Source organism: Tamandua tetradactyla, chromosome 1, assembly GCF_023851605.1.
Source record: "Tamandua tetradactyla isolate mTamTet1 chromosome 1, mTamTet1.pri, whole genome shotgun sequence".
Taxonomy (NCBI): Eukaryota; Metazoa; Chordata; class Mammalia; order Pilosa; family Myrmecophagidae; genus Tamandua; species Tamandua tetradactyla.
The window spans coordinates 20,217,453-20,234,690 of NC_135327.1; the positions used below are offsets into that span (position 1 = coordinate 20,217,453).

The following is a 17,238-nucleotide window of genomic DNA, read 5'->3' on the forward strand; positions in this document are numbered from 1 at the left end:
GAAGTTCCCTTTACCTAAGAAATAGCACATACCAGAATCTATCCTGAGAAAATAATCCCTAATTTGAAAAGACACCTACCACAGCATCAATCATGCAAAAACAACAACAAAAACAGGAAAATAACTAACTTTCCCCAAAGTAGGAGAATGTTGAGAATAAAATAGGGTCACTCCACCCAATGAAATATTTGGCTGCCATTAAACTGTTAAAATGCAATAGCAGGAGACTCAGAGAGAGCAGAGAATGCTGCAGCACCATGAAGCAGAGAGTCCACCAGCCAGCGACCTTTGGAGATGAAGAAGGAAAACACCTCCCGGGGAGCTTCATGAAACAGGAAGCCAGGAGACCAAGCTAGCAGATGGCATCGTATTCGTCATGTGCCTGTCCAGCCGAGAGAGAAGCCCTGACTGTGTTCGCCATGTGCCTTCTCACTTGAGAGAGAAACCCTGAACTTCATCGGCCTTGTTGAACCAAGGTATCTTTCCCTGGATACCTTTGATTAGACATTTCTATAGACTTGTTTTAATTGGGACATTTTCTCAGCCTTAGAACTGTAAACGAGCAACTTATTAAATTTCCCTTTTGAAAAGCCATTCCATTTCTGGTATATTGCATTCTGGCAGCTAGCAAACTAGAACACTCTCTAAGAGTGTTAGAGACAGCAAGTAAAACTATCATTGTAAAGGAATATTCTGCTGGGGAATTCATTAAATTGGGAACAACTTCCTCTAATAGCCAAGAATTAAACATTTTGGTCTGTATGTGCCTAAAATTTCCACACCTGCTAAGGAAATTCCCTTATGATTCCATTAAAAGAATGACCATAAAGGAGGGCAAAGGCATTAAGAATCCCTGTCAACTTCTCTACTTTGATAACTAGGATGCAAAATTGTGAGCTAGTCCTGGCTTGACTCTAACTCAGTGCCTTATACTGGTGGGAAGACACCCATACACTGCAGGCTAACATGCCCTGGAAGGTTATGACAAAAGCGTGAAAACAAACTACCATCATGCACTTCAAAATTCATCCCAAATTACATCTTTTATTTTGGGGGGCAAGGGGGCAGTATAAGATCTGGAGTGCAAGTGAGCCTATCAAGGGGCAGGGACATGCCAGGCAGGAGGAAAGGCTCAGGGCTGGAACTTCCCTGGGGCTGGGAGGCTCCAGGTCACTGGTGGGAGGGAAGTGGCTGCCTGGACTGACCTAGTCTCCCTGGGGACGGCTAAGCCACCTGACCAGCTGGAGACAGGCAGGGTGACCTTAAGGCCGACAGGCATCAGGGCCACTTAGAAGCAGCCCCTTGACCATTTGAGCCCCTTCTTCATTCCTGCGAAGAAAGGTGGAGTGGGCTCTCTTCTTCCTTTTCAACCCCCAAACATGGGCAGGTCTCTCTCCAACCAATACAACAAGCCATCTCACCATCCTCCCCCTGTCTACGTGGGATATGACACCCAGGGGTGTGGACCTTCCTGGCTACGTGGGACAGAAGTCCTAGAAGGAACTGAGACTTAGCACCAAGGGATTGAGAAAACCTTCTCGAACCAAAGGGGGAAGAGTGAAATGAGACAAAGTGTCAATGGCTGAGAGATTCCAAACAGAGTCGAGAGGTTATCCTGGAGGTTATTCTTATGCATTGAGTAGATATCACCTTGTTCTTCAAGATGTAATGGAGAGGCTGGAGGGAACCCTGAAAATGTAGAGCTGTGTTCCAGTAGCCATGTTTCTTGAGGATGATTGTATAATGATACAGCTGTCACAATGTGACTGTGTGATTGTGAAAACCTTGTGCCTGATGCTCCGTTGATCTACCTTGTCAACAAACAAGTAGAACGTGTGGAATAAAAATAAATAATAGGGGGAACAAATGTTAAAATAAATTTTGTTTGAAATGCTAGTGATCAGTGAAAGCCAGGGGTAAGGGGTACGGTAGGTATAATCGTGGGTTTTTTTCCTGTTTTCGTTTCATTTCCTTTTATGTTGTCTTTTTATTTCTTTTTCTGAATGGATGCAAATGTTCTAAGAAATGATGAATACGCAACTAAATGATGATTTTGTGAATTACAGATTATGTTAACGTTTTATTTTGTGTGTTAAAATATTTTTAATAACAAATTGAAATAAAATAACAATAAAACAAAAATAAAATAAATGAACATAAATTTGAAAAAAAAAATGCAATAGCAGTAAGGTAACACTGTTATAGACCAACCCTCCTGTTGAAAATTTAAAAAACTGGGGAGAAAAAAAGTTTTTTAATTGTTTGAAGACACTGAAGAGCCATGAAAAGAGGGAAGCCCAGAGAAGTGAGATCCAGCTTCATGGAGCCAAAGGCTGCCTCTGCAGCAGATGTAGCCTGCCTTGCCCAGAGCTGAGGCCACAAATGGGGTCCCCAGGAAAGTGGGCAAAAGCCCTAGCAGCCCTTTCTGCTCCCACACCTTGAAAACAATTCCAGATGCTCAGTTGCCCTGCCCAGCCCAGAGAATCCACTCAGAACCAGATCTCTGCCTGGCCCTCCCTCCCTTCCCACAGTGGACAAAGCCAAACAATGGTCTCCCTGGAAAATGTAACCAAGCAACAGCACCCACCCTGGGAACTTTGCAGGTACCCTGCATGATAGTTTTACATCTCACCCTATTTACAAAGATGGCCTCTCTCCAGAACTGATCTAAGGCAATCAGACAACGGCACCGAGGTCCATAGGAGTCAGGTGATTCCAGGACCAAGTGTTGGAGCTGGAATTTGATATCAGGCCAATCTATCTGCAAGGCCAGTTCTCACGTACATCCTGCTACTCCAGCACCACCATCAAAACCAACTGATTTCTGCCCCAACCACACAACCAGAGCTGACTGTTCCATGGATGCAAATATAGGCACCCGGGAGGTAAAGTCTTGCCCCATGTCACCTCCAGTCAGCCTCTGGGGTAAGTGTTGCCTGCTCACCTGCTTAAAGATCTTGCTGTAGAGAATAGCACACAAGGGTGCACTGTGAGTTGCAGGTTCCCCTGCTTTCTGAGGCCCCTGGGACTCCAAGTACCCTTTTAGGATCCCAATCTGCAAGTGAGGAGAGAGGCAGACAGCTGAGCAGTCAGAAGAACTGGGAAGGACCCAAAGAGAAACATCCAATAAATGGAGCCTAGTAAGGCTCCCAGCCCCTCGTCAGGACTGCTGATAGCCTTAGCTTATTCCATGCCACCACTCCCCAGGGCTGGGCTTCACAAACCATAATGTTCCTAGAACCTTAAATCCAATTCCTACCTAATGTCCCTCTCACCTTATAACTTCTGAGGCTTAAAACCTCAATCGGGTGGCCCCTGCTCCAGGAAGCTTTCCCTAACCACCCTCCTCCCCTACCAGCCTAGGCTAAGGATCCTTTTTCAGTGCTCCCTGAAGCAGCCAGCATATACCTATATCATAACACTTAACACTCTCTGCTGAAATTATCTGTTGTTGTTCTACTTCAAATTCCTTGAGAGATGGCACATTTACTTAGTATATTCTCAGTTCCTGACAAAGAGCAAGGGATTGATATTTTTTAATGATCTGAAATGAGTTTCAAAGGCCTATTTAATTCAACAAATACTGGCAGTCAGCCTGGTCCTCAGCAAGGAGATAAAGACCTCCCCAGCCCCTCTTCTCAAGACACCTGCTATCTGGGGGAGAACCAGCCAGTGCACAAGGACTGCCCCCCTCCTCTCAACCACAAATGACACCTCTTCTCCCTTCCTAAACAGAGCCTCTCCCTCTGCTGACTGCTGAGCCCTCCCAGTTCCCTACACTCCCATCTTGTCACAGGCTCCACATCCACATCTACCACCCTGGGTACCAGCACCTCTCGCTCATCCCAATCTTTCTGTCCTCTAGAGTCAGGACAGACATTAGGTGGGCACCAGCCAAGTTATGCCTCACAGAACATCTTCATGTCCATTTTCTCCATCTCTCCTTGGAAAAGTTGCTCATGCGTGACCCTTGTCTTCCTGAAGTTCATGATTTATCAGAAAAGATAGTCACTTAAGTGGCAGGACAGAGTGATAAGGGCTGTGACTGAGGGCAGGCACAGGGCCAAGGGAGCATGGAGGAGGGGTTCCTAACCCAGATTCAGGGTCAGGGTGGGCTCCCAGGAGAGCCTGAAGGTGTACGGGTGGTGAAAAGACAGAGCAGCACTAGAGGGGTTTATGGGGGCCAAGCTGGGGGCCTAGAGACAATCTTTCAGCAAATCCCAAAAGAAGAGGGCCTTCTAGGCGAGGCTATGGGAGTCGAGCAACTTCATCCTACTGGCAGTGAAGAGCGGTTGTAGGAGGGACAGGATGTGATTATCCTTTGGGGGTTTTGCTGGACATCAAACCCCAGCCACCATAACCCCACATAACCCTGAACCCATGGTCCTACCTCCCTCCTTGGATAGTACTCACTGAGTAGGTACTACAGATGAGAGTGTTATTCTTGTGGAAATAGGTGCTGGTAATGGGGCAGTTTCCCAGGTCAAAAAGCTTCCCGCTGAAGGACTGAAGACATATGTAGTCCTGCATGTCCCACACACGGATATTCTGGGGGTTGGGAAACAGGCAAAGATGCAAAAGTGGGTCTCAAAGGATGCAGCTGACATCTGATGCTCCCTGTCTAGGCTGGTGCACCCTGGACATCACTCTGTGTTTCTGCCACGGATCACAGCCCAAAGCAGAAGTACTATTCTTATTGCTCAGATAAGGAAAACAAGGCACAGTGAGTGAGGGGCACCCCAGCCCCAGAGCCTTTACTCATGGCCTCTACCCTGAAGAGCAACTGATACTCTGCACAGAGGATGAGGATCAATCAGGGCATTATCTCCCCCTCCCCTAGATCTTCATGTGCTACAGCCGCACACACCCCACCCTACCCCCATTCACACTAAGGCAGGCCAGCCTGGGACAGAAGAAGAGAGTGGCTACCAACATACTTACAAAAAAAGGTCTGCTTGTTCTCAGAGTAGCCCCCATATACTGATCCAAGCCTCAGGAACTCTCCCTAGATAGCACCCACAGAAGCCCATTCTAGGTCCCTCACTGCTTGAAGGATTCCACAGTGAGCTAGAAAGGGCATGAGCTTGGAGTCAACCAGTCTCCAAATTATATGCTGGCCCCGCCAATCATCAACCCTGAGGATTTCAGCAAATCCATTACTGTCCCCTGCCCTTTAGCATCTAATCTTTCATTAGAAGTGACAAAGCCTAGCTCACAGGCTCCTGTGAGAATTCCATGTCATAGCATAAGTGAAGAGATGGTGCCAATTCTCCATCTACTAAGTCCCTAAAAACATATTCTTGTCCCCTGTAGGTGGGAACTTGGAGCCATTGGCTCACATCCTCACATAGTCCAGATTACCCCAAGCAATCCAGCAGATGAGACCATACTCTGATCTGATAGCCACAGAGGAGAAAGTATCAGAGGCTCTGAGGGGAAACTGGAGATTTAAGAAATGTCCAGTCACTAGAAGCAGAGTTAAGAGGGTGCAAGTTCAGGTCTGTGAGAAGAAGGGTAGAGGTGCAGCTCACATGTAATGCCCACCTACTGTGTGCCACATACTGCACTAATCTTTCACCTTGGTTAGCTCTCTTCTAGATCCTTAACAATCCAGTTTTGGATGAGCATACTTAACTTGATCTTCATGTCAACTATATAGGAACAGGTATCTTCCTGCCCATGACACAAATCAAGAGAAAAAGATTCTGAGAGCAAGCAGGAAGGGAAGAAACCTTCACTCAGAAAAGGGAAGCCAGGCTGAACCACATAGGAATCCAGCTTTGGAGGACTGCTCAGTTTGGACTCAGGCCTCTAGTGGGGTTGTTAAGGTCCATGCCCCCAACTAACTCATGGTCCACTGGACTGGTCAAACTAGATTATTGTCTCCAGAGCCAGGGTCTTTCCCCAGAAACAGGAATTGGGGGAAGGGGAGTCATGAGGGACATGATCCAAGGGCCAGCACCTTGTCTTTGGAGACACTGAGGAGGATACTGTAGTTCTTGCAGTCCACGAGGATGTGCATCACTGAGGTCTGATGCCCCTTCAACAGCCACACAGGTCTTTTCGAGAAGGGGTTCCACAGGCGAATGATGGGGTCATAGCCACCAGTCACTAGGGTCAAGAAATGAGTATTGGCCACCAGGGACCTACACTGGGAAACTTCTAGGCCAGGCCTGGGGCCCCAGGGCAGGGTTGGTAGACTGAAAGTCACCCCATTGAGCTCCTCTGCCCCTGGTCCCTACCCCACGACCTTCATCACCATCCCAAGCAGAACCAATGCCATCACACCAACCCTGGTGCCCACAAGAGGGGACAAGAAGGACAAAAGAGAAGGCCACACAGATATCAGATGCCTCAAGGCCTTCTCAATTCTGATGGTCCCCACAGCCCCCATAGCCTTTACCTCAGCTTGACTGGATCAACAGTTCTGGGTGACATAAAGATGACTTACCCAGGAAGTTCTTGTCTGGTAAGTATTCAAAGCAAAGAACTCCTCTCCTTAAATTCAGTGCTGATGACCTATAACATCAAAGGGGTGGGAGTTGCAGGGCTAGGAGCCTCTGAGACTGAGACTGATGTGGAGAGGCACTGGAGGTAGGGCTGCCTGGGAGGCCTCAGGTCAAGTCACTCTTCTCCATCCAAGGAAATAAGCAGCCCAGACACCCTGCTCAGGGCTCAGCACACAGCCATATCAGAACTAAACTCTGCAGGCAAAGCAGCAGCTGTGGATCCTGGCCCAAAATGAACAGTTAATGGAAAAGGCACATGCCTTTCATCTGTAGGTAAAATGAGGAGCAATTCCTTCTATGTATAAAGCATTTTGGCTTATTCAAAGAGCATACTTAACTTGATCTTCATGTCAACTGTATAGTAACAGGTATCTTCCTGCCCATGACAGAAATCAAGAGAAAAAGATTCTGAGAGTAAGCAGGAAGGTAAGAAACCTTCCAGAAATCAAGCTCCTGTGACACGCTTGTGCTGGGTGTTGTCTTGGGGGTCACTTTGTGGACCCCACCCACAACCCTGAAGAATATCATTAGCCTGCGACAGGCATGAGAACACTGAAGGAGAAGTGAAAAAGCTTGCCCATGATTATGCAGCTAGCAAATGGTAGGGGTTAAGATGCAGACCCAGGGTAGAGTGTGGCTGAAAGGGCCAGGAAGCTCAGCAAGGAGCAATTCAGGAAAGGAAGAGGTGCCCGGGGTTGGGTGGGGCTCAGGAGGGCCAGGGTGACACAGGCAGGAGTTCTAGGAAGGTTACAGCCCAGCACCCCTTATAGGCCTGAGAACTCTGGAACTTCTCTGCCTTTGCACATGCCATTCCCTCTTATCTATGACATCCTACCCTGCCAGCTCCTTCTACCTAAATTCTCCTTCAAAACTCAAAGCAAACCCCCTCTTGTTCTAGGGTGCCCCAGCCCTTTAAAGCATCATGCCCTATAGTGAACTGCTCCCTAAACCAACTCCTCTTTCCTGTTTCAGCCCCTCAGTCAATGGCAATGCGAATCCTCCTAGCTGACTCCCTCTCCTGCACTACCATTATCCAGCTGGGCCTCAAATCTCTTTGCCCACTGCCCACCACATCCCTGGCCTGTCTAGTTCAGGCCCCATCATTACTATCATAGTCTCCCAGCTGGTTTTTTCACTGTCATCTTGCTTTCTCTCCAATCTGTTCTCTACCCCACAGCTAAAAGGATTCCTCTAAATTTCAAAACCTCAATAAGAACATTTTAAACATATGTATTTCATTTGTTGTAAAACTCTCCCTCCAAATATATATGTTCAGAGAAATACTCTAGAAGAATGGTAACAAAAATGTTCATAAAAATTATTTCAGGTTGATTCACTTGTTCATTCAATAAATATTTACTGACTTTTACAGGTATAGATATGATATTCCTGCCTTCATAGAGCTTTTGCTGTAGGGAGAAAAAGTGTAAGCAAGTAAATGAATAGGGAGACAGGGAAATGTATACTCACAAATTATGGTTAAGTCCTGTGAGGGAATAAACAGGTTGTTCTGATAGAGAACGACTGAAGGAAGTCTTCTTTCAGTGCCTCTCTAAGGAGGGGACATTTAAGCTGAGACCTGAAGGATGAGAAGGAACGTGTGCACGCGCACGCGAAGTTTTGGAAGGAAGAAGCAGCCCTTGGCAAGGCCAGTGTGGCTTGGACAGATGGGCAAGGAGGGAACACATGAGAAGAGGTGGGGGAGGCAGATAGGGGCCAGACCACACAACCGTGGCAAAGACTGGGGGTAATGAGGAGCCACTGAAAGCTGTCACGCAGGACAACCACTGTGCAGAGAAGCGAATGAAAAGCTGCCAGAGGGGTCACAGTGAGATTGGTAAGAGGGCCACTGCAAGAAGGTCACTGGGAGATGATGGTGGCTTCTATTAGGTGGTGGCAGCTAAAGTGAGAGAAGTGGGAAAAGTCCATCTGTCCCTACACTCAAAATAGGCCCTGCTGCCAGGTGTATCCTTTACACCTCGGCCAATCCCTGCTCCTCTGCCAAATTCATCACTGGTTCCCAAGTGCTTGAAGAACTCAGGTCAGGCCAGCTACTCAGCTACTCAGATCAAGCCAGATCATCAGATCCCAAACTGCCAGATGCAGTCGATGATGCCACCTGACGACCAATGTGCTGTACTGCATTCACACAAGAAAAGTGTGTGTGAGTGAGAGAAAGGGAATGTTTTTCAACTCGACCCCCAAAATGTACCTCAAATCCCTCCATCCCCATTCCACTGGAAGACTTCAGGCCACCAAGACATGTAACTTGAATTCTTTCAATGGTCTCCTCACTGGCATTCCCACTGCTTCTCCTGCCATGTACACTCTACTTTCAACAGAGCAGCCAGAGTATGCTCTTATATGATACCATCATTCCCCTACTCCAAACCATCCTACAACATTGTTTATATCTGATTCACAGTAACTAAAAAGTCATTTTTGAGACATTTGAGGAAATTTGAACTTGGACAAGGTAATACATATGAAAGAATGATACTATTTTCTCTACTTTTGTGTTGGTGTTTGAAGCTTTTCATGATAAAAAATGTTAAAAACAAAAGATAAAACCCTCCATGAGCAGGCAGACAGAGAGAAGAGCAATGCAAAAGCCCTGGGGCAGGGTTGTAACTGAACTTCGAAGAGACTAGTTTGACTAGAATGGGAAAATGGAAGAAATGAGATCAAGAAGGCAGCAGGGCCAAACCAAACTATGGTGAGGTGATCCCCCTGACAACCCACTGCTGTCCTGTCAAGACCCAATAATACAAGAATCATTTATGAAATAAAACACATACCACAGATATGCAGTAATACTACCACTAAAGCAGAGATTCAAACCTCAGCAAACCAGCTCCAAGCAAAATCCCATCACACTGCCTTCATTCAAAGCACTGAATCCAAAAGTGAAACTGCACTTCCCACTGCATCAGACATTCTCAGAGGCTCCCTCCTCCAACCCGCAGTTAGTTCCAAGGCTTGTGTGGAAATGTGCACAGAATACCTTTTTATCAGTACTTGACTGCTAATGAGTCCTGGGATAAAACCCCAGTCAGATATCTATTCCAGATCACTCTCTCTCCTCCTTAAGACAGGTTTCCCATCAGCAGGGCTAAATTACCACTAACATCCTAGGACTGAGTTTCCTTCTGGAAAACAACTAGGACAGAATGGCCCTCAGTTTCCCCCAGCTGCTTTCCTGATAGCCCTCAAATCTCCTGCTGCTCCTCCAAGATGACTCATCTGAAGCTGCAGTTCATTATTCAGCCTAGTTAGGAGCAAAATGTCACAGACCCAAAGGGTCTAAGGAGCAACATCGTTGGGCAGGAGGAAAACTGCAGAGGTAATTCTCTTGCAGCCAAGGACTGATCTTTGCAAAGATAGGAGAGGCCTTCCCAGAAAGGCAAGCACCAGCTAGGAGGCTCAGGACAGCTCTGGATCTCTCAGATGGGCCTCCTGGCTGCTATGTGGCCTGGTCCTGAATCAAAATGCTTAAGATAGCAGACAATAACAAGCATTGATGAGGATTTGGCGGAATTGGAACCCTATTACACTGCTGATGGGAATATGAAGTAGGACAGTCATGTTGGAAAACAGTTTGGCAGTTCCAAAAATAAGTTAAGCATAAAGTTACCATATGACCCAGCAATTCCATTCCTATGCATATACTCAAGAGAACTAAGAACATATGTCCACGCAAAAAACTTGCACACAGGCCTCTCCCTCTCAGCCAGCACAACAAGCAAACTCATTGCCCTTTCCCTCTCTACGTGGGACATAAACTCTCAGGAGTGTGGACCTTCCTGGCAACACGGGACAGAAATCCTAGAATGAGCTGGGACTCAGGATCAAGGGATTGAGAAAACCTTCTAGACCAAAAGGGGAAGAGAGAAATGAGACAAAATAAAGTGTCAATAGCTGAGAGATTTCAAACAGAGTCAAGAGGTTATCCTGGAGGTTATTCTTATGCATTATATAGGTATCACCTTTCTAGTTAAGATATATTGGAGAGGCTGGAGGGAAATGCCTGAAAATGTAGAGCTGTGTTCCAGTAGCCATGTTTTTTGAAGAGGATTGTATAATGATAGAGCTTCGCAATGTGACTGTGTGATTGTGAAAACCTTGTGTCTGATGCTCCTTTTATCTACGGTATGGACAGATGAATAAAACATATGGATTAAAAATAAATAATAGGGGGAACAAATGTTAAAATAAATTTAGTACACTGAAATGCTAGTGATCACTGAAAGGGAGTGGTAAGGTGTGTATATATGTATATATATATATATGGTAGATGGAAATACGAGCAGTCAATGAGAGGGAGGGGTAAGGGGTATGGTATGTAAGAGTTTTTTTCTTTTTATTTCGTTTTCTGAATTGATGCAAATGTTCTAAGAAATGATTATGGTGATGGTGATGAACATGCAACCATGTGATGATATTATGAGTTATTGACTATATACCAAGAATGGAATGATCATATGGTAAGAATGTTTGTTTTTGTATGCGGCTATGTTAAAAAAAAATTTTTAATTAAAAAAAAATTTTTTTTAAACTTGCACACGAAGTAAAATCATTACCTTCCCCTCTAAGTGGGACATGATGTCAAGGGATGTAAATCTCCCTGGCAATATGGGACAATGACTCCCAGAGATGAGACTGGCCCTGGCATTGTGGGATTGACAATGCCTACCTGACTAAAAGGTAGAAAAGAAATGTAACAAAATAAGGTTATCAGTGGCTAACAGATTTCAAATAGAGTTGAGAGCCTATTCTGGAGATTACTCTTCTGTAAGCTTCAGCTAGATATTGCTAATTGCCATGATATGCCAAGCTCAAACCAACAGCATTCCTGTAAACGCTAAAGAACATCCAGGACTCTATCTGAGACTCTATAAAAGTTTCACTTACTAAGTTTATTTTTCAGAAACCTAAAATCTCCAAATGGTTCCTAGATAAGCCCCGAAACCCAAAGGCACCAGTCTCTCTAAGAACATCAACCAGTTGTACCCCCCTATCCCATTATGTCAACACCCCTTTCCAACATGAAGAAGTTAGAATGGTCATTGCCCAAATATCCCTAAAGATCAGGAGAAGGATCAAAGGAGAAGGAAGAGTTATAAAAGAGAAGATAATTTTAACAAATAAGCATGACTACTGAATCATTATAATGATATTTCTTTTTAGTCTCCAGTGTCTTAGAGCAGCTACAAGGAAATACCTGAAATTATAAAACTGTAACCCATACCATACTTTGGTATTTGTTCTATAACTCCTTGTTGAAATGTACTTTGAAATGTACCACTTTTTTGTATATATGTTATATTTCACAATAAATTTTTTTTTAAACTTGCACAAAAATATTCATGGAAGCATTATTCTTAATAGTTAAAAAGTGGAATCAACCCCAGTGTCCATCATGGGTAAAGTACAGTATTTCCTTACAATGGAACATTATTCAGCAATAAAAAGTAATGAAGTACCGATACATACTACAACATGGACAAACTATGGAAATATTAAGTGAAAGAAGACCACATATTATCTGATTCCATTTACATGAAATTCCCAGACTGACACCAAGTTAGTGACTATAAAGCTCTGCCAAACTCTCCAACCTCATCTTCAAGGCTCTCCCTGATCAGGCCTCCATGAACAAGCCAAAGGGGTGAACCAATAGAGACTGGATAAGGGGGTCACATAGCCTTTTATCTTTACAGGGACACTGCATTTACATAGTACTTGTATGACCTAATAAATGATTTTTTAAAAAGAAAAGGGAAAAATTCACTCTGATGTAGAGGAATCCAGAATAAAGTAAATAGATAAGAACCATCTCTAAAGAATAAATGTTATCAAATACGAATACATACCACATATAGCATTCACTCAAGAAATCTGAGATAAAGGTTATTATCATGCCTCTTTTACAGATGAGGAAACTGAGGCTCACAGAGGTGAAATACCATACCTTCATTCAGAAAATATTTTGATAGTCTTCTATGTGCTGGCTTCTATGCTGAGTTTTGAGTCTAATTTGGTAGATAAAAGAGGCCTATTATACTCTCACCACTGGTAGCAGTGTCAGAATGATTAAAACCAGACTCCAGAGCAGATGCTTGAAACCCTACCCTACCCCCTACATCTACTGTTGGCCTACAGGACAGGGAGCGCTTCCTTGAACCCAGAGTGATCCTCAGGACACTAAACCATCCACAGAAGATGCTACTAACATGGAGCTGGGCCCTTTCTTGGCAGGAACACCATTAACTCCTTCCCAACCCCACTCCCTCAGCCTGGAGAGAGGTGATCCTTACTTGAGGTTTTCAGTGGGGGTAGATGGCAATATTGTCAGCACCAGAGAGGACTTCTCAATGGCTGAACAGGAGGCCACCAGGTTCAGCTGAGGGATGAACTTGATCTGTTGGCACCAGTTGGGATGGAGAGCCTGGGGAAGAGAACAGCAAAGGTGGGAGACCTAACTGAAGAACAGCATTCTAGGCTCAGTTTCCAAAACATGGGCAGGTGTTAGGAGCAGGAGGGATCTGGATCTCACCGGTCTACTGCCCTTCTCCTAGTGACCACAGCTTTAACAAAGTGATATGGCCCCACAGTCCTAGCCTAGGTCCTGTGACCAGCAGAGTATAGCCACCACATGTCACTAAAAAAGCTTAGAAATACTCAAGCCTATTATTATTTAAATTCTTATTTTATAAGTTAGAGGATAGACAGGTCAGGCCCATACCAACATCATTCTCTGTCACCTGTATTCCAAGGGGGAGAAAGGATGGAATCGAGTCTGCCTAGCTCACAGTCCATCTTGTCCACAGGGAGCCTCCACTATGGAGGACATGTGCTTCTGGGCCCCACTGCTGCACTCCATGCTTGCCAGCACATGGCATGCCCAGAGGAGCAGGCAGTAGATGAGAAAGTCATCTGCTGCATCTTGGGAAGCAAAAGGATGAGACACAAATCAGGTGGCCTGCCTCACTGGACTCTGAGTTCTCAAACTCTAGCCCTGTGAGCTGAACCAATGCTTGGCCTCCCAAACTGGAGATTTTCCTCTCTGGGACAAGAATGGAGGAGAGAGAATGAGAAAGTGAGCTGAAGAGACAAACATTTGTTCCGAATCTTCTACAAGCAAGGCACTTAGCTAGGTTCTGCAGACATCATCTCACCAAGTGCCTAGCCCAGTGTCAGTCACAATGAAAGCATCAAATCCTCAAACCAGGATTATGAGCAACATCGAGGAAAAACCATACCCAAAATGAGAGTCATAAAGAAGATGAAAAAGGAAGAGCACTAGTGTGTGACTCTCTTTGAGAGAGCCACAGGGTCTGAGTGATCAAATCTGCTCAAAAAGCAGCATTTAGGAGCCTTGGGCCACCCAACTCAGAACTGCTCTGGGTGATAGATTCATTCACTGATTCATTCAAGAAATGTACTGGAAGGCCACTAAGCACCAGGTACCATGTTTTAGGACTGAAGATAAAATAGAGAACACAACCCACAAAGTCCCTGTCCTTGAGGAGCTGTCAATCTTGTGAGGGTAACGGGAATAAATCAATGGATAGACAGTACAAAATTGGGTGGTGGTAAGCACTGAGAAGATAAAGGCAGCAGCAGGTGGCAGGGCTGTTCCGGACTGGTTGTTTAGGGACCTGAAGGAAGTAGAGAGGGGGACTATAGGTACCTCAGGAAAGAGTACTACCGCCTAAAGGTTATGTGAAAGCCTAGAGGTGGGAGAGGCCTTAGCATGTTTGGGGAATAACAAGGAAGCCTGCATATCTGCAGCAGAGTAAATAAGGAGAAGAAAGGCAGAAAACAAGACCAGAAGCAAGCCAGGGGCTAGATCATTTCATGTCCTGCTGGTCAATGTAGACTTCTCCAAACATGAGGAAAAGGTACTTGGAGATTTTGAACAAAGAAGTGACACAACTGTATTTCTATTTCATAATCCCTCTGGCTGCTGAGTGGAAAAAGCACTACACGGAGAAAAGAAGTGGGGAAACCAGGAAGGAGGTGATGTTTGCCAGGCCCAGGGTTTAGCTTTAAAGGTAGTGAGAGAGAAGTGGCCAAACCTGAGATATAACTGTATTCTACACACAGAGCTGACAGAATACAATGGCTGTCTCCACCCCCGTCTCAAAGACCAAGCCCCAAGGTCTAATTAACCCAGGTGGTTCATGTGTAGAGATAATTTACCCTACATGTTGAATAGTGCATGTATAGAGATGATTACCATGGTTATAGGGCAAGGAAAGGGAAAACTTACCTTCAGTTTGTAACTTCTATGCAAAGCAGACTTCTCATTTAAGAGCTTCTGCACAGGAACTTTGATCCAATGATCTTCTGGAGGGGGAAAAACATCCACATCACAGCCCTTCCCCTTTGCTGGGCAAGCAAAACCTCAGAAGATATGCTGAATTGGCTTGCAACTCCAATGCTTCTCAAAACTTCTCAAACTCTCATTCAAGCTCAGTTTCCTGGTGATTCAGTGAAGTTGCCTCCTACTCCCGAAAAAAAGAGCCAGGCAGACTAACATTGCTGTCCAGAGTCCCCATGCTAGCTCCTAACAGGGCTGGAAATGGAATTCAGGGCTCCTCACTCTCCCTAATTGCTGTAATTTAAACTGATTCTTCACTAGGGAGCTCCCACGTGGCTGAGGCAAAAAATGAATTGAAGTCCTAGGCTCTATATTCTGAAAAAGAATCATTTGCGAGCGTGCCATCATGCCTCAAACTACATGGGCTCCTTGTCCAACAAACACAAGTTCCAAGACATAGAAATTGCATTCATGCATCATAAAATAAGTATGCTTAGAGCACCTATGATGTGCCAGGCACTGCACTAAACATGGCCCTATCTTTGTGGAGCTTATCTGGTTGCTGAAACCACCAAGGCAAAGCAAGTGAGTCTCCAGACTAAGTGCTTTCAGGCTCCTGGTACAAGCTAAAGGGCTTGGACACAAGGAGTCAATGGTGTCAGAGGACAAACGTAAGTTGACCCTCTGAGCAGTTTAAGGTGGTGTATGAGAAATGCAGGGACAGTCTGGGCTCAAGTCTGACAGAAGTTCCCAGAAAAGCAGAGGGCTGGTGGGAATCCAGGGGCTTATGCCATCGATTTTACTGGGCAAAGTCACCAGCCCTATCTTGCAAGGGCAAGAAGAACCTTGAAAAGGAAACCCATGCTGGAAGGAATTTTGCTCAAGTTTGCTAAAATGGGGCCGGTTGTGCATGGGCACAGGAGGCATCTTCATTAGGAAGTGAAGTATGACCTTCTATCTACCTGTCTGTCTCTTCCACTAGGCTGGGAGATCTCAGGGAGGGGCAGGGAAAACACTGAGCATTTACTATGTGCTTAATACTGTGCTCTCTCATTGTATATTTATACCAAAAACCACAGATTAGGTACGTTCATCTGTTATTTGATAAGAAATTGAGACACAGAGAGGTTAAGCAACTGGCTCCAAGTCTCACAGAACTAAGGTACATATCTGGATCTGTCTCTCTTCTCCCAGTTCAACATACTGAGACCACCTTGTCTTCATGTTGTTCTCAACCCAGCCTTCAATCAGGAAATGGCATGGAAGAACTGCCCAATACTCCAGCTTCATCTCTTCCCTCAGCTTCCCATCTACCACTCATGTCAAAGACCACCACAATCTCCTATGCCAATTCCCAGGAAGACTCAAGAGTGACCAGGGCCAGATAGCTGAGTGAGTCAGGCCCAACCAGGACAGTTATAGGAGGCAAAGGATAATGAGGCAAGGGCCAAACAGGGTGTCAGTCCACTGCTACCATCCAGGGCAGGATCCATCTTCTGCCCTGCAAGTGGCAGAAGGGTGTCACCAAGGCTTGGGACCCTCTGGAGGATATCCTATACAGAAACCCTGGCTGGGAATCTGAGGGGCAGCTCTGGTGTCCTAGGTAGAGGAGAGCACAGTGTCCTTAAAGTTGGTGGCCTGGAGGCCCAACACCATGCACAACAACGCAAGGCTTGGTCCTGAGTAAGAAGCAGTTCAGATGATTTCTCCCATTGGGCCAAGTTCCCTGGCTTCTAAGAATCTAATGCTCCTTAACAAAGCAGCACCAAACAGCTTCCTTCAGAATTTAATGAATTTGGAGTGCAAGCCAACAAGTGGTTAAAAGTGAAGACTCTGGGGCTGATTGACCCTGGAGCAGACTGCCTAATTTCTTATTATAGCCACGACTTACCAGCTGCAGGACCCATGCAAGTAGCTTCACCCCTGAAGCCCCCCAATCCTTACCTGCACAACCTACACCTCCAAAGAAATTGTTTCCCTTCTCACCTTTTGCCAACACCCATAAACCCCTCTCTCCTACAGTCCATGCTGAGCTGAGAATGTACCACACACTGCAGCGTGAGCTTCTGAAGGAATAGGCTTTCCAGAGGCTCCAGACTAGGGAGGCTGGGGAAAGGAGACCGCTTCATGGGCCAAGGCTATCTCAGCATCCCTCAAGGCTCCTTCCAGCCCCTAAGCCTATCCCGAATACTAAGCATCTTAGCTACCCCATTTGGAGGCCCCGGGGAGGATGCAGGGGTTGAACAATCCATGGATCACATTGTCAGAGGTGAAGACCACGACGTTGCCTTGGGTATCCCCGAAGCAGAAAACACCTCTGTGATAGTCAGACCTGGCAAAAGATGGAAACAGAAGGCTGTGGGCTCACCTGCGTGCACCCACCTACTGTCCTCCACCCCTGTC

General features: G+C 45.6%; 1 protein-coding gene across 6 annotated transcripts in view; it reads right to left on the reverse strand.

The window, feature by feature from the left end:
- EFCAB8 (EF-hand calcium binding domain 8) overlaps positions 1–17,238 on the reverse strand; it is a 145,344-nt gene that overhangs the window by 81,367 nt on the left and 46,739 nt on the right. For all 6 annotated transcript variants that reach the window (XM_077111428.1, XM_077111401.1, XM_077111409.1 and 3 more), the window contains 7 exons: positions 17,043–17,167; positions 14,785–14,861; positions 12,827–12,957; positions 6,452–6,519; positions 5,963–6,111; positions 4,414–4,548; positions 2,945–3,055 (listed from right to left, as the gene is read on the reverse strand). In XM_077111428.1, coding sequence (XP_076967543.1) covers positions 2,945–3,055; positions 4,414–4,548; positions 5,963–6,111; positions 6,452–6,519; positions 12,827–12,957; positions 14,785–14,861; positions 17,043–17,167 — 796 coding nt within the window. The remainder of the gene's footprint in view (positions 1–2,944; positions 3,056–4,413; positions 4,549–5,962; positions 6,112–6,451; positions 6,520–12,826; positions 12,958–14,784; positions 14,862–17,042; positions 17,168–17,238) is intronic.